At 40.9% G+C, this 18,453-nt stretch overlaps 1 protein-coding gene across 19 annotated transcripts in view; it reads right to left on the reverse strand.

The window, feature by feature from the left end:
* The window catches only part of LRMDA (leucine rich melanocyte differentiation associated), a 1,316,989-nt gene that overhangs the window by 871,142 nt on the left and 427,394 nt on the right, over positions 1-18,453 (reverse strand). For 2 of the 19 annotated variants that reach the window (XM_081564508.1, XM_081564516.1), the window contains exon 4: positions 9,747-9,964. The exons of the other annotated variants lie outside the window; for them this stretch is intronic. In XM_081564508.1, coding sequence (XP_081420634.1) covers positions 9,747-9,790 — 44 coding nt within the window. In that variant the 5' untranslated portion in view covers positions 9,791-9,964. The remainder of the gene's footprint in view (positions 1-9,746; positions 9,965-18,453) is intronic. 19 annotated transcript variants of the gene reach the window in all.

The raw sequence follows: 18,453 nt of genomic DNA on the forward strand, positions 1-18,453 counted from the left end.
ACTATAGCCCACCAGGCTCCTCTGTCCATGGGAGTTCCCAGGCAAGAATACTGGAGTAGGTTGCCATTTTCTTCTCCAGGGGATCTTCCTGATAAGGGATCAAACCTGTATTTCCTGCATTAGCAGGTGGATTCTTTACCAGGGAACTCTGGTAAAGAATTCTTTACCATTCTTTCCCTGAGCCACCAGGGAAATCCCTGAGATGTATTTGCATAGAGTGAAATGCATAGATCTTCAATGTACAATTTAATCAGTTTTGACAAATATAGGCACTTATGTGTGTATAACTACCTCTATCAAGATCTAGAACATTTCAAATTTATACCATCTCACCAAGTTGGACTCCCCTGATATGTCAGTTGGTAAAGAATCCTCCTGCAATGTAGGAGACCTGGGTTCAATCCCTGGGTAGGGAAGATTCCCTGGAGAAGGGAAAGGCTACCCACTCCAGTATCCTGACCTGGAGAATTTCACGAACTGTAGAGTCTATGGGGTCACAAAGAGTTGGACACGACTGAGCAACTTTCGCTTTCACGAGTTAATCTCTGTCCCTCAGAAGCAACTCCAGACTAGTTCTAGAATGACACAAAAATGAAAATATATAGTAAGTACTCTTTTGTGCATGACTTATTTCACTCAGAATATATTTGAGGTTCAATTTTGATTAACTTTTTCTTAAAACCGTAGCTACATAAAATTTTCAGAGTTCAAGTGATTTAGGGGGAATTTAACAAGCAACAGCCTTTCCAGATAGAGGATAAAAAGAAGGGAAACACTGCAAGTTTTCCTAGAATGTTTTAAGCTACTGGGAGAAATTTGGAGGTTTTTCTTTAAAAGCCATAAACCATCCTGAAGGGCTCTGAAAATTCTGGATGATCTCTGATTCACTTACTTATCACAGGGAGGTATGATGTAATGATAAGGTTGTACACAATTCATAATTCTAAACCTAATTATGATGAGTGGCCTAGAAATTTGATTAAAAATCATTTCGTTCTCCTCAAGAGCCTCAAAACAGAAACGAATATACAGAACAGATAAACTGCTTTGCTAGATGGATTATTACTTGAAAATCTGAAGCAAGACGATAAAAGTAAATTATTTCAAAGAATCACTGCCAAATTGTAAAGTGTAAAATGCAAATGCTGAGTCACCAGTACCAGGGCAGAACATGTGACTTACATTAAATGCTGCAAATAAAATACACAGTCTTGTACCTAACAAACAATAAGGAAATTACAAAGGCAAGACTTATTTTTTCTCTAAGGATGTGGCCAAATAGTAGCACAAGAGCTGAATAAAGGAGTAACATTCCTTGGAACCAAGCAAGGATCCAGGGAGTCTGGGGTTCTTTTAGGCCTTTGTCTCTTGGAGAGAGTTGGGATTCTCACCCAGAACATAATGGGGTCATAGAACCAAGTCTTCCCTATGTCTTCAATAGTCACAAAGCACATGCTGCTTCTTTGAGAGCCTTTTCAAATCATTTAGCATCTCATCTTTGCAACATCTTTGTTAGGTGGCATCATTAACAGCTCCTAACATTTATGTAGTGCTTTACAGTATCTGGAGTCCTATCACCAACATCAGCTCATCAGATTCTCAACATAATCCTGCAGAGAGAGACTTGGACCCTGAAACAGAACACCATTCCATGTTCGATGCATGAGACAAATGCTCAGGGCTGGGGCATTGGGATGACCCAGAGGGATGGGATGGGGAGGGAAGTAGGAGGGGGGATCAGGATGGGGAACACATGTAAACCCATAGCTGATTCATGTCAATGTATGGCAAAAACTACTACAATATTGTAAAGTAATTAGCCCCCAACTAAAATAAATAAATTTATTAAAAAATAATAATAATAAAATAAATAAATAAATAAGCCTTTTGCCACAGCTATTCAGTGGCAGACTTGGGGCTGTAAAATGTCTTTTGATTTCTAACCCAGGGTCCATGTCACTATTATACTGTACTCTATACAGGTACTGGGGGGCTTCACAGGTGGCTCAGTGGTAAAGAATCCACCTGCCGATGAAGGAAACATGGCTTTGATCCCTGGGTCAGGAAGACTCCCTGGAGGAGGAAGTGGCAACCCACTCCAGTATTCTTGCCTAGAAAACCCCATGGACAGAGGATCCTGGTGGGCTACAGTCCATGGGGTCGCAAAGAGTCAGACATGACTTAGTGACTAAGCATTGCACAAAGCACAAACAGGTATTTTTTTTTTTTTTAATTTTAATTGGAGGCTAATTACAATATTGTAGTGGTTTTTGCCATGCACTGACATGAATCAGCCATGGGTGTACATGTGTCCCCCATCCTGAACCCCCCTCCCACCTCCCTCCCCATCCCACCCCTCAGGGCCGTCCCAGTGCACCAGCTTTGAGTGCCCTAACAAACAGGTATTATTAAACCCAAGTGATAGATGAGAAGACAGGCAGAGTGAGGTTGATCTTTAAAAGCTAACTAATGGCAGACCTGGAATGAAAACCTATTTTAAGATAATATATAGGAAAATAAATCCTCAAACCAACTTTTGGACTTCAGTGAGTCCTTCTCTTTCTTGGCCAGGGCAGAACTTCTGAATATTCTTGATCTGCTCAATCAAAAATATAGTCAAGGGGGGAAAGGAGGGTGGGATAAATTGGGAGACTGGGATTGGCATATAGACACCACTATGTATAAAGAGAACTAATAAGAACCTACTGTATAGCACAGGGAACTCAGTGCTCTGTGATGACCTAAATGGGAAGGAAATCCAAAGAAGAGGGGATATATGTATACCTATAGCTGGTTCACTTCACTGTATAGCAACAACTAATACAACTATTATACGCCAACAAAAATTTAAAAAATAAAACACCTATCAAACATATCCAAGGTTTTCCTTGAAAACTATAGGTCAGCATTCATTCATTCACTCACTCATTCAGCAAACTAGATTTGTTTTCCAAGAGCTTGTGATCCAGATATTCTAGATTAAACAGTCTGATTAAGACAATTTTACAAACAATTCATCATCTGAATTAAAAACAAAATTCTGCAAAAAACGAAAATATCTAAGCATTTTATACCTATATTATCTCCTACTTTTCCCCTGTGTGTACTAATAAATCTGCTGTGTGTACTAAGTCGCTTCAGTCACATCTGACTCTTTGTGACCCTATGGACTGATTCTGCCAAGCTCCTCTGTCCATGGGATTCTCCAGACAAGAATAATGGAGTGGGTTGCCATGCCCTCCTCCAAGAGGTCTTCCCAAGTCAGGGATTGAACCCAAGTCTCCTGCAGCTCCTGTACTGCAGGTGGATTCTTTATCGCTGAGCCACGAGGGAAGCCAGCCCCTCCCCAAAAATCCAAGGCTCCCGCTTGAACATAACTGAGCCTTTCCAATATACCTACCTTACCACCTACTTACTAGAGTTTCAATGACTAGCAGATAATAAGCAATTTCTCTGTGCCAAGTACTTTTACCAATATTAATCTCCCAATCCTCACAATGGTTTATAAGTACTAACACCATTTTATAGGTATGAAAATTGGAAGCATGGAAGGGTAAATATCACAGTCCAAGACACAAGCAGTAAGCCGTCCAGGTGGGATTTGAACCCATACAGTCCACCTCCAAAGGCCACACTCTTCACCAACAGGCTGCAAGGAAACTGCTCTTCTACAGAACACTGGATCAACCCCAAATTCTCTACTCCAAAGCATATGAGAGTGACAAGAATGCTCCTAAAATATAGATACAGTATATATTTTTTATTTCAGAGAGTGGGCTTATATTTATATGTGCAAACAGATTAAATAAATCATGATTACAACAGTAAACATGTAAATTCTGATCAATAACTACTTGCCTTCCCCTCCCCCCAACGCTAACAGCTGCAATAAAGCTTTAACTGTAAAGCGATACACAACCAGCCATAAAAGTATGTAAAATAAATGAGGATAACATAATGAGGGAATCCAACATTCATCTCATAAATATAACATAACGACCACAACTAAAATGTCAGAGAATCTAATAAATCAATATGGTAGGACAGAGCTATCTTTATGTTCAGAATACATAAAAAATATATTTACATGCAGGGTGGTTTTTTTTTTTATAAGCCAGGACCAAACAAAGAAGAATTATAATAAACTTAACCCATTGTTTACCTAGGTTCTCTGGTTCAACAATGATATTTTCCACCCTCCACTGGGTCGCCCACCATCATCTCATGGTACAAAATGGGCTCTAGTCTGAAACCTGCACAGAAGACCTTAGATATGGTGCTAATATGCAAATACCACTGGATAGGAAGCGAACAGGCAAACATCCTGAGGGTACTTGGAAAGGATCAATTACAGGCCCTGGTTAAGAATACTTCTGATCACGGTGATTTCTGGAACTTCCAGCTCATTTTATTAGCGCCAACAAACCCTGGGAGGTTTAGTTATTTCCCTGTTAATGCACTAGCGATTGATGTGGATAAATCCCATAAATACTAATGAAGGTGACACAAGTAAATCTCTCCTGAATTAATGAGAAAAGAGTCTCCTGCACTGACCAACATGCCTCCTAATGACTTGAAATGATGGATTTATAAATTCTCTCAGGTTCTCCTGTGGATGCGAGCTGCAGAAATAAATATCCTTACCAAGACACCTCCTCCTATGGGCCCTTCTGGATCTAGGGGGCCTAATGGGAAGGGAACTGGCCTAAACAGGAAACAGACAATGCTTCTTACACCACCTTTTCCTTTATGAAGTGGACACATTCCAAATGCAATGCCTCACACCTTGCTGTTTAGAGTGGACTGTATTATGGTGGGAAATGACTGTCTTCAGGTAAAATAGCCTAAACTCAAATCTAAAAACACCAACTTCTCAGATATAAAAAATAGGTGGATGTTCGTACATTAACCGGAGTTTAGTATGTGTGTGTGTTTTAACCCAGTATCACAATGATCTATTGCTATACAACAAACGGGGTGGATTTAAACAACTACTATTTTATTTGCTTATAATTCTGTGTACTAATAGGGGCTCAGCTGGGCAGGTCTTCTACTGCTCTCACTTTAAGTCTTCACCTGTTTGCTGTCAGATGGTGACAGGGGACAGGGCGTCCAAGGTGGCTCCACTCACATGTCAAGAGTCTGGGCAATGACTGGGGGCTGTGACCTCTCTCTCCACGTGGCTAGCTTGAGACTCTTTACCTGTCAGGTGGACTTTAAGTGCAAATGTCCCAAAACCAAAGCCAACGTGCAAGCACTTACCAAGTGTCTGCTTGCATGCCACACACGTAAATGTCCCATCGGGCAAGTCCAAAGTCACCATGGAAGAGAACTACACTGAGGTGTGCATACAGGGAGAAATGGTTTACTTAGAGTCACCAAAGCAACAATGCATCACAACAGCACTGTTTCCCTCAGAAGGAAAAATATGCCAGTATTATAACAAGAGCCCTGTTCATGTTTTCTTTTTCCTTTTTTCTAGTCTCTCACTTTAATATTCAATGACCTAGTGTTTTGATGGTTTCTTAAGTGTTGAAGACTTGGGTTCAGTGTGAAAGTGGGGTTAGGCAGGGAAAGAAAGAGAGAAGGACTAAATAATTTATAAACAAATAAAGTTCAAACTTTTCATTTTTATAATAACACAAAACTAGACATAGCCATTGATAAGATCAGGGAACCGATGGCCAGCTCTACCCTCCCTTCAGTCATCTTAGCACAAGAACTCATACAGTCTTCACTCTGCCTATTATTCACACTTTAAAGACCATCGGCACCCTTCTAAAGGACCAACACCATATCTTTCTTCACTCCAGTGGGTAAAGACTTAAGGGATGCCATAAATCTGGCTCCACCAAATCTTGCCTGAAGGTACCCTATTAATATGACCCTCTTTCACTACAAGAACCCTACAGGCTTGGTTAATATTTGTCAATTACAGTCCACCTCTTGAGATCATCAGTAGTAAATAGTCTTTATGACATTTTCAATTTTATCAAAGGACATCCTATTTGATGTTCAGAACAGCTCTCAGAGGTAGGTGAGACAAAGATGTATTAACTTTATTGGACCAAAATAAAAACAAGGCCTTTACATATTAGTATGTAGTGCTAGTCTTTGTAGTGATTTATAATTAACAAAATGTTCACTAACACATTATTTGTATAAAAAGTCCTTAATACCATCCTGAGAGGTAGATGATAATATCCCTATTAATAGATGAGATAGAGAAGTTAAGCATTTATCCTCAAACTCCACAGTCAGTAAGTGGCAGGCACCAGCCAGGATCTCAAGCCTACTCAACCTAACTTGTTCCCCAGCACACAACAGAGATAGGAAGTGGTTTGTGGCCATAGAGAGCACAGCAGAATTAAAATTAGAACCTGCATCTTCTGATGGACATCTTACTGCCAAACATCATGCCGACTCTTATGCCTCATTTAGAACCCATGAGAACTACCCAATGTTAGTGATAAGACAGGCCACACAAGCCATAGTTGTCTTTAAGAGTAGAGTTAGAAATGCCATAATAGCCTAGCTTCTCAAGACATAGGAAGCTAACATAATCCTGTTCTGTTCACAGATCTGTGAAAAGAATAGAGTCCAGATCTGTGCCTAATTAGAAATTTTATAGATGGTAAGAAATAGCATTTCAAAATGGCTAGCAAAATGGCCTAAAACAAATGGTTCTGGGTCAACTGGCTATCCATTATGGGGGGGGGAAAGAAATGTATATATGTGTGCGCGCACGTGTGTGTATATATATATATATGTATATATATATATATATATACACATATATATTCATATATATATATATGCATTGATCTCAACATGAAAGTATTCATATGTATATCTATATATAGATATTTATTTATTTCCAATGGATCCATACCTAAAAGATAAAATTAGAGTTTTCAAAGAAATACAGGAGAATTGTTTCTGACCTAAGGGTTGGTAAGGCCTGCAATAAGACAGAAACAGCATGAAGGAAAAGACTTGTTAATCTGACAACATCAAAATTAAAACCCTGTGTGTAATAAAAAGTACCATAAAGTTGAAAGGCAACAGAAGAAGGAAGAAAATACTTGCAAAATGAGAGATTGAGGTCAAGTATACCTCAGTAAAGACTTAATAGAAATCATTAAGTAAGTAAGGGTCACACAAGCCAATAGGAATATGGGCACATTATATATAGCGGCAATTCAAAACAGAAAAAACAAAAAACTAGATGATGAATATATAAAATGATTCTCATATTTGGCAAGCAGATGAAAATCTTAATTGGCAATGAGATATACTATGTTATAGTTAATAGTTTGCAATAATTTTGAGAGTATGCTAATATCAAATTTTGGCAGAAATAGGTCAAATGATCTACTAGTAAGAGTGAATAGTGATAAAAATCATTGGAGGACAATTTTTATAGTATCTATTACAGCTGAAAATATGCATACACTATGATTAAGCAATTTCACTTTTTAGAATACACTCAAGAGAAACAATTCCACATGTACACAGAGAGACTCATAACAAGGCCTTTCATTATCTATGTGACAAGGAGAAATGACTAATAACCTAAATGCCCGCAGAAAGCTAACGACCTAATTATACCTTGGCATATCTGCAACATGGAATACTGCACACAAGTCAAAAAGGGTGAGTATATCTCCATGACATCAGCAGATATCTAAGACATATCAACAAGTGAGAACAGCAAGCTACTTATCTTATATAGTACCATAAATTCTTAGTATGTACATATATGCATCTATGCATAGGAGTGTATAAATTCACAGAAGAAAGAAAAGTAAACATAGCAAACCCCTGACGTTATTACATCTGGGGAAGAGAGTGGGTCAGGCTGAAGGTCAGCCAGAGAGAACTGAGCTTTAGCGGTTAGTATGGAGGATACTGTACTTGTATAATTCAATAAATAAAAGGACATGGCAGAACAACCTTCCTCCACCCCCACTGCTGCCAAAATTCCCCAAGCGTTCATAATCTTCTCTGAAATTTGTAAAGCACGTAAAGAAAGAAACAAACCCAACAGACAAAAAGAAGAGATTATAATGAAGGAGGATGAGAAGCAAAATGGTGTCAAGCAAGGATGGTGGTGCCAGCTAGCCCAAGTTCAGATTCTGGCTCTGCCACGCTAAGGTGTGCGACCTGGTCAATGGCTTAGTCTGTTTCAGCTGCTATAACAAAATGTCATAAACTCAGTGGCTTATAAGCAAATGTACTTCTCACAGCTCTAGGGGCTGGAAGCCTGGGATCAGTGCCCTCTTCCCAGCCGCATACTTCTCCCTGTGCATTTGCCTGGCATGAGGGTCCAGGGAGCTCTCTGGGGCCTCTTCTATAAGGACACTAATTCTATTTATAACGGTTCCATTCTCATGACCTCCCAAAGGGCTGACCTCCCTAATACCACACCTTGGGGATTAGGTTTCCACATCTGAATTTAGGGGAGATAGAAACACCACAGGGCCTTCCTGGGTGGCACTAGTGGTAAAGAATCTACCTCCCAATGCAGGAAACACAAGAGATGTGGGTTCAACCCCTGGGTCGGGAAGATCCCCTGGAATAGGCAATGGCACCCCACTCTAGTATTCTTGCCTAGAAATTCCATGGGCAGAGGAGCCTGGTGGGCTACAGTCCATGGGGTCGCACAGAGTCAGGCACGACTGAGCACGTGCACAAACACCATAGTAGATTATGCTGTTACTCACAGTGAACACTGCGGCTATGCAGCACAGATTAAGTGCTATGCAAAGTATTAGCTAACTAAATGTAACAGGAGTCCCGCTGAGGTCTGAGTTCAGGTGGAGGGCTTTACTCCTTGCCTGACTCTTCTGTGATTATTAGTGGGTGGGTGGGGGTGGAGAGGAAGGTACCAGGAGGAAGGTACCAGAAGGTATAAGAATGCAAATGCATAGATATGTATTATCTTCTCCTACCAAAGGCTCCTACAAGCCATGAGTACCTTTGCAGCCAGCCCAGTGTGATCTGTAAACAGCTATTTACTGAGGTGAAGCCAGGTCCCCACAGGGCACCTCCCTCTCCTGCATGGACAGAGGGGCTAAGGCACTGTGAGTGGACAGGCACAGAGGGCCTCAGAGTCTGTGCGCCCCACGCAGCAAGGGGGTCACCTGGAGCTGGTCACAGCTGACAGTCAGTCCTGGCTGCTAACACTTTATAACTTTCTTCTACAGACTTTGAGCCATCTGGGCTGGGAACCTTGAGGAAAAGAAACCTTTTTACTCTAAAAACATTAAAAAGAGTAATCTCCATAAAGCTATACAAATTGCTCTAAAAATGCCAACCCCTGTTGGGCCAGTTAAACAGAGCTATGTGTGCCCTCCTGAGACTTCAGAGAAAGAACAAGGTATTACTGAGCATCACTGTAAAGGACGTGGGAATCTCAGGACACAGAATGGCATCGCTCCCCATGGTCATTTTACTCCTGGCCTAGTGTTCTGGTGTTTGGGTGCCTCAGCTCTGCAAAAAGCAGGAAAACCATGATCCGCCATGTGTGCACAGCCTGGTACAGGTTGTAGGACTCCTGTCCATGTGTGGCCTCGTTTAATTCCTACTACAATCTTTTTATCCCCATTTTACAGATGAAAAGACAGAGGCTTCTTCAAGATCAATAGATTATTTTCACCATCACATTACATTTGACAGGCAAAGCCATTCACTGTACCTCTTTCTGTTCCTTTTGCTACAAACAATAAATACAGTTTGTTCACCTGAAGAGAAAATCCAGCATCTCTCTCTTACGTGACTTTTTCATCTCTTTGTAGGAGGCATTCTAAGAGGTTTGGGGAGAGGGTCTTTCTTCACCTGGGGATGATTCTCTCTTTTTCTCCTTCTCTCTCTGTCACACAGGCTGATGCTGACTTGATTGTTTGCAACACAAAGCCAGGTTCAGAAGCATGGCAAACTGTCTGCCCTCTCTGGGCTTATTCTGAGGAATAAAGGAGGAGAAATGTTTTATCTTCCACCTATCTATCTGGCTAGCAATTTGCTAGGTTCTTTACATGCTGTTTTATTTAATCCTCAGCACAAATCTGTGAGGGATGTAAAATGAACCTCATTTTATAGATAAAGAAAAAGAGGCTCAGGGAATCTAAGTAGCCCAAGGTCATACACTAAGGGATAAATTCACTTTCCAAAACTTGGATTTTCTCAATATGCCACAGTCTCTATGAGGCTGAGGCAACACATGTAAAAGTTCCTTTCAAGTATCATATATAGGGTGATCATCTAAATCTCAATACTTTTAAGAATCAAGGGAGGAAGGGGGTCACTAATAATAATTATATCAGAAAAACAGGCATAAATTGAGACTCTCCCTGGGAAGCCAGGACATACAGTCACCTTGATTATGTGCCACCCAAGGGAACATCACCCAAGGAAAAGAGGATGTTCTAAAACCCATAAACCATGAGCGATAAATGTTTCATGCCAGAAGGACACAGTTGTATAGATGGTCAGGATGTAGCTTATCCTCTATAAACCTCACAAGCAGAAGGAAATTCAACTAATACTGGAGCTACAAACACAGATGAACTCCTCTCCTGCTCTTACTTACTGTCTCCAACAATCTGCCAGTCTTTATTGCAACTCCCATCACACACCAAAACTTCAAAATTGAAGCCAAGTGAAGAGAAGACCAAAGACAGATACATGAGGAATCAACTCCAGGAGAGAAGTCACCATGGAGGTCTTGTTCTGTCCTGGAGCACAGAACAGCAGCAGGTGCCTCTGGGATTTCCAGAAGCAGGTAGGGAAGATCATGAGCCATGTTTGCTTCCACGAAACCTACCCTACAACAAGCAGAATACTACCACTGTGGGAGGAAGATGCCAAGAGCTAAGGAGGCTTGGCTTTGTGGGTTAGGCAATTGTGGAGGTGTCCAGGGATGGAGACACTGGTGTGGAATAAGCCCCATGGAACCACTGTGAAACTACAGACTTGGCTGCTTTCAAAGACACAACCCAGAATATCTTTGCATTTCAGATTCAATATTTCAAAGAATAACTACTCCTTTCTACCTCATGACATAATGTTCATTTATACAATCATTAGGTTTAGTTTTTAGAATGGGTTATTCAGATTCACAAATGATCTGGCAGCAACTTACCCCAACATCAGAACACACTCACAGGAGAATTTATACCACTCACACAACTACATTGTTCTTTCAGCTATATGAGAAAACACATACCCCTTTCTTTATACAGATGATTCAGAACAGGCTAGGTCACCCAAATTATCACAAAGGAGTAGGAGGATATGCTTCTACACATAGCCCAGGAGATAGTTTAAATTCTTCAGGGCTTATATTTACCTTTAGTGCACTGGCCTACAGGTGAATCCAGGAGGCCTGCAGCAGATAAGAAGTGGACAAAAAGAAGGACTTCCCTCATGATCCAGTGGTTAAGAATCCACTTTGCAATGCAAGGGATGCAATTCGATCCCTGGTCGAGGAACTAAGATCCCCATACCATGGAGCAACTAGGTCTGTGTGTTTTGGAGCCCACAGGCCACAACTAGAGAGTCCATGCGCTGTAGCGAAAGATCTCACATGACGCAACTAAGACTCCAAAGAGCCAAAGAAATAAAAGTCGACAGAAAGAGAAAAGAAAGAAAGAATTCTTTTTCCCTTAAAACTCTATCCCCACACCGTAGTTTCTAGTGCCACACTGACGTGAAGTGAATGAAAGTGGACACTCACTGTACCTTGACTAGCACCCAACGTCCCAAGAGCTACTTCCTACTGAAGCCTGTCTTCACCTCCATAAAACTGCCATCGTTTCCACAGAGGCCAACAAAAATAACACACACTCAGTGGGAAGCAGAGAATTTCCTTAAGAGCTCTGTCCAGATTCATTAACCATCTAGGGTCACATGGGAAAGCTGGACCAAATTTTGAGACCATCCCCCAGAGAGAACTGGTTTTTTCACAGCAGTCTCAGCTTCAGGACTTCACCTATGACAGGTAGCGGCCCAAAAAGAAACTCATTTCTAACATATCTCACCAGATAATTAACCTGTTTTCCACAGAACGCTGCTTTCTTTCAATGTCGGTCGCAAAATCGGCTCCTAAATGAGTATCATCTCCCACCCACCATTCAGGAAAAATTATGTGTCATTTCACACCTCACGTGTGCCGGTTACAATGACTCTTAAAATGAACCTGCAAAGTCAAAGTTTTCCATCTCTGTTTTTTCTCCAAGTTTAAAAATCTTGTTTTTCACTGAAATCATGTGAAGTTTGGCTTCTCTGGCCTGGCTGGAAGTTGAGTTGGGACAGGATGATAAAATGGCCTGGGGCCTACAGCCAGCCTCCTGGTCCCTGCCATAGAAAACCACTCCCACAGTGCCTGGCCCTGATGTGGTCTGAGTTGCATAATAGGGACCCTGAGGATATCTCTTCTAGGGAAGAAGACAGATAACTTCCTACTGCACTTGGACCCTTTCTAAGGCCCTTCTTAAGCCCACACTCATGGATCACCACCAAAGAGGACCTTCTTCGTTTCCCAAAGCCATGCTACAAAGGTGGATTACTTAAGAAACAATTAGGTGCGTACACAAAGCAATTTGCAGGCAGCCGCACTCCTTCAGCTTCCTAAGTGAAGGGCCTTTCAAGGCTGATTTATAACACTGTCGTCTTCAGAAGGCAAAATAATTAATAGGAGCATGGACTTCTAATTTCAGTGACTTCCAGAGAAAGTGGATTTCATTTGATTTATGACGGCCGGTGACTTTGCATTTTATCAGTTCATTCACTCATTATTTATGCTGATGGCCAATTTCAATGGGTCGCTATCATCTAACTCGCTACTAATCAAAGAGAATTAGGGTTCACTGCATTATTTAGAAGTCGCTAATTTATCTTCAGAACAAGTAGTGAGAAGAGTTTGGGGCCTTCCACCAGGGGAAAAAAAAAAAAAAAACTGAACAGCTGGCTGAAGCTAGAAAATTTGGTCAGCATTATAAATGAGTTTTATCAGGGGTATTGCAAATTGATGAGTTTTGAGTTGGAAGGAGAGAAGGAATGAAAGAATGAAAAAGAGAAGCCAGGAGGAAAAACCAAATAGAATAAGGCTTTTAAAAAAATGACAATAAAACCTGAGTTCCCACTGCGGCCTGGGGAGCCTCAGCATTACCAATGGTTAATCTAGCTGTATAACCCTGGGATTTGAGCATTTATATCATGTTAGTATTCAAATATCCCAGCACCCTTCAGCTTAGTTCAATAAACAAGTACGTTTGCACTGAAATAACCAGAGTTCCCTTGTTTCTCATTTTAAAGTCATTTTAATATGTTCTAGACACAAGATAATGGATCACATTTAAACATGAGAAAATTAAGTCCCATCAGCAAGTAATAATACCCAATCATATTCAATCATGTTGAACAACAACCTCTACTAAAATGATCTTCTCCTAGGCGAGGTTAAGAAAGTAACAACAACAATTTAAAAAAAAAAAAGCTATTATGTTACTTTCAGAAAGATCCAACTTTAAAATACTTCTGTGTTATTTCCCATAAGGCAATACAGTTGGACTTCCAGACCTCTGTGTACTGTGACCAGATGTCCTTTCTCTTGATGCTTAGTGAATCCCCTCATTTTTCAAATTTCAACTTATCAAGTCTATCTAGATACCCTTTTCTCTGCTCTCCAACCCCCTAAACTTCCCTGGTTCTAGTCCTAAATGACTTTATCCATCTAGTGGATTACAAGCACCATGAGAGCAGGAACTGATAGATTTCTCAGGTGCTAAACCCCAGGACCCAAGTCTCTGGTGCATAAATATTGTTGAATATGTTATTGCTTTGACTTTGATGTTTTCTATATCACTCAACTCCTTGGAAGAAAAGCTAAGACACACCTAGACAGCATATTAAAAAGCAGAGACATTACTTTGTCAACAAACAACCATATAGTCAAAGCTATGGTTTTTCCAGTAGTCATGTATGGATGTGAGAATTGGACCATAAAGAAGGCCGAGTGCCAAAGAATTGATGCTTTTGAACTGTGGTACTGGAGAAGTCTTGAGGGTCCCTTGGACAGCAAGATCAAACCAGTCAATCCTAAAGGAAATCAACTCTGAATATTCATTGACAGGACTGATGCTGAAGCTCTTCCAATATTTGGGCCACCTGATCTGAAGAGCCGACTCATTGGAAAAGACCCTGATGCTGGAAAAGATTGAGGGCAAGAGGAGAAGGGGGTAACAGAGGACGGGATGGTTGGATGGCATCACCAACTCAATGGACATGAGTTTAAGCAAACTCCAGGAGACAGTGAAGGACAGAGAAGCCTGGTGTGCTACAGTTGATGGGGTTGCAAAGAGTCAGACACCACTTAGCAACTGAACACCACCACCACCACCACCACTCAACAGTTCCCCCATAAGAAATTCTGATTCCAAGCTCCCCTGTAAGAAAAGTAGATGGTGTTACAGGAGTAACAAGAAAATACTTGTTTCTTACTCACCCAGTATTTCTCAGAAGCTGAAAAATCAAGGAGAGAAAAAAGTTGAAAATGATACAAGTTTTGAACATTTTTAAGTCTGAATGGGAATACTCAACTTTTGAAGCTAATGAGGGCTTCACTAATTTGTTGGGACAGCTCCAACTCAGCTTAAAAGGACTCTAAACCTTCTAAAACAAAACGGCTCCATCACTGGAAACACTCATATTAATTCCACTATACTGTTTTATCTCAAACGAGATGCAAAAATGGCTACAGACTAATACAAATATAGTCTGCAGATGAGTTCCCAATCCAAACACCCTTTTTTATCTTAGTCTGGGCTCTCCTTCTAGTCTATCTGGCCTGATGCCCAATGGTCAAGGTGCTCATATAACAAATATGGCCTTATTAAACTGGACAGAGTAACTGTGCTGGGTCACGGAAGTTTCTTTAATATGAAAATACTATGTTTATCATATTTAAGATCTAAAATAAAGTCTGGGAGTCCAGCATTTATTTCCATCCCATTTCACAATTCATGTGCTACCATGGGTAAAGGAAGACTCTTTAAGCACAGACCAGTTTACCTTCACACCGTCATCAATCGTTTTCACCTTTGGGTACAGAGTCAGCAAACAGTGTTCTTCTACACCTGCTACTGAAATCAGCAGTCACACAAAAACTGATGTTTGTTTCCAAATCAGGGCTTTCTGAAAGCCCATAGACTACCAAGAAGTTATCAGGTACCAAAGAACGGCATCAGTCAGGGTCAAAAGTAGAAAATAGGCACTGCTTCTAATATTTACCACAGAAGGAATTTAATGCAGGGAATTGGACATACAAATGATGGAGAAGCCACAGCAAGAAACCTCTCCCACTTCCAAGCATTTTTTTTTTTTTTTTGTCAAGAGAGAAAGAGAGGACTGAGACAAGGTCACTAACCAAAGCCCAAAGCCTGGCAAGCCTTATCCTGTAGGAATCAGGACTACGACAGAGATTTAGTGACCCCCAGAGAAGCCACAGAGGTGGAGTGGGATGGAGAGAAGTACACTGGCTTATTCCTACCTCCTGCCTTCCAGTCTCCTGCCAGGGTCTCCCATTGGTCAAACCTAAAAGGAAGCTGGCTTGTGAAAAAGCTTAAGAAATACTCCCACAGGTGACAGCCCCTGTGACAGAGAGCAAAGCAGGGCAATGATGGCTCTGAGGGCAAAAGGAGCCCCATTCTCCTTCCCAAGAGAAGACCTATGAGCCAGATGACACTGAAGCAGAAGAGAGATGCAGGCTGTTGTCCTACCCCTGCTCTTGCTTTTCCTCCCCAGTGAGTATCTAAAGTCTGAGTATACAAGATAATTAGAGAGGCATTAAGGTAACAACTCTAGTGGGTAAAATTATAATTTCATTTTGGGGTATCATGAAGATTTATGAGCCAAGTTCTCCTTTGGAATTTGAAAGTAAATAGGCAGATGTGCATGAAAACCCATGAAGAAAGCAAGAGACAAGGTAACTACAGCTAGAAGCATGATGCTGGGTCCCATCAGTGGGCCTCCGCAGGGCACAGAGGCATGTGTGTAGGCAGGCTGAATTAACAGTGACCTTGGGGGAATTCCCTGGTGGTCCAGGGGTTAGGAATCCATGCTTCTACAGCACGGGGCGCAGGTTCAATCCTTGGTCGGGGAACTAGGATCCCACATGCCACACAGCACGGCCGAAAAAAACAAACAAACAAACAACAATGACCTTGGGTAGAATGCTGCTAATTTTAGCTGGTGAAGCAACAGGCCTCCCCTCTACTGCTTCAAAGACCCACTCTCTACTTTAGCTGTGTGTTATGAAAACCTGAACTGCTCCAGCAGCAGCCAGAAGGTGAAAAGGGACCACTAAGTGGATCAAGGGCTGCAGTGACCAAGGTCCAAGACCCACTTCCTCTAGGAAGCCTTCCCTGCCTACAACAATTTCTATTACAAATAAGCTACGATTACATTTTTTTTAAACTAAATTCCAAGACTCCTCAAAGGTAGGGATAGCATATACTTTGGTTTTCCTGCTGTTACTTTTATTGTGATAAAAACACATAATGTTATATTTATCATCTTAACCATTTAAATGCATAGTTCAGCAGTGCTAAGTTTATTCACATAGTTGTGGAACAGGTATGCCCCAACCACAACTATGTGAATAAACTTAGCACTGCTAAACTGTGCATTTAAATAGATCATTGAAAAAGCAAGAGAGTTCCAGAAAAACATCTATTTCTGCTTTACTGATTACGCCAAAGCCTTTGACTGTGTGGATCACAATAAGCTGTGGAAAATTCTGAAAGAGATGGGAATATCAGACCACCTGACTTGTCTCTTGAGAAACCTGTATGCAGGTCAGGAAGCAACAGTTAGAACTGGACATAGGGCAAAAGACTGGTTCCAAATAGGAAAAGGAGTATGTCAAGGCTGTATATTGTCACCCTGCTTATTTAACTTATATGCAGAGTACATCATGAGAAACGCTGGGATGGAAGAAGCACAAGCTGGAATCAAGATTGCCAGGAGAAATATCAATAACCTCAGATATGCAGATGACACCACCCTAATGGCAGAAAGTGTAGAAGAACTAAAGAGCCTCTTGATGAAAGTGAAAGTGGAGAGTGAAAAAGTTGGCTTAAAGCTCAACATTCAGAAAACTAAGATCATGGCATCTGGTCCCATCACTTCATGGGAAATAGATGGGGAAACAGTGGAAACAGTGTCAGACTTTATTTTTGGGGGCTCCAAAATCACTGCAGATGGTGACTGCAGCCATGAAATTAAAAGACACTTACTCCTTGGAAGGAAAGTTATGACCAACCTAGATAGCATAATAAAAAGCAGAGACATTACTTTGTCAACAAAGGTCCATCTAGTTAAGGCTATGGTTTTCCCAGTGGTCATGTATGGATGTGAGAGTTGGACTGTGAAGAAAGCTGAGCGCCGAAGAACTGATGCTTTTGAACTGTGGTGTTGGAGAAGACTCTTGAGAGTCCCTTGGATTGCAAGGAGATCCAACCAGTCCATCCTAAAGGAGATCGGTCCTGGGTGATCATTGGAAGGACTGATGTTGAAGCTGAAACTCCAATACTTTGGCCACCTGATGCGAAGAGCTGACTCATTGGAAAAGACCCTGATGCTGGGAAAGACTGGGGGCAGGAGAAGAAGGGGATGACAGAGGATGAGATGGCTGGATGCCATCACCAAATAGATGGACATGAGTTTGGGTAGACTCCAGGAGTTGGTGATGGACAGGGAGGCCTGGTGTGCTGTGATTAATAGGGTTGCAAAGAGTTAAACATGACTGAGCGACTGAACTGAACTGAACTGTGCAACAGGTCTTGAGAACTTTTTCATTTTGCAAAACTGAAAGTATATCCACTAAACACGAATTGCCTTTCCCATCTTTCCCCTCATTCCATACTTGACAAGCACCTTTCCACTTTCTATTTTTATGATTCTGACTACTTTAGATACTGCATGTGTGTGAAATAATATAATGTCTGGCCTTTTGTGACTGGCTTATTTCACTAAGATTAATGTTCTCAAGGTTCATTCACATTGTAGAATGTGACAGTATTTCTTTCTTGTTCAATGCTGTATAATATTCCATCAAGTGTATATACCACATTTTCTTTATCCATTCATCTAATCAAGGATACTTTCACCTCTTGGCTATTGTGAATAATATTGCAATGACTATGTATGTGCAAGTATCTCTCTTCAAGATGGGCTTTGTATTCATATATATATATATATATATATATATATATATATATGTATGTAGAATAATATGGTAATTTGATTTCTGATTTTTTTAAGGAAACTCCATACTGTTTCTCATAATGGTTGCACTATTTTACACTGCCACCAACAGTACAAGCAGTTGGAACAAGGGTTCTAATTTCTCTGTATCCTTACCAATACATGCTGTTTTCTGTTCTTTTGACA

The sequence above is a fragment of the Giraffa tippelskirchi genome, chromosome 2 (genome assembly GCF_054371585.1).
Source record: "Giraffa tippelskirchi isolate mGirTip1 chromosome 2, T2T-mGirTip1v1.2.pri, whole genome shotgun sequence".
NCBI lineage: Eukaryota > Metazoa > Chordata > Mammalia > Artiodactyla > Giraffidae > Giraffa > Giraffa tippelskirchi.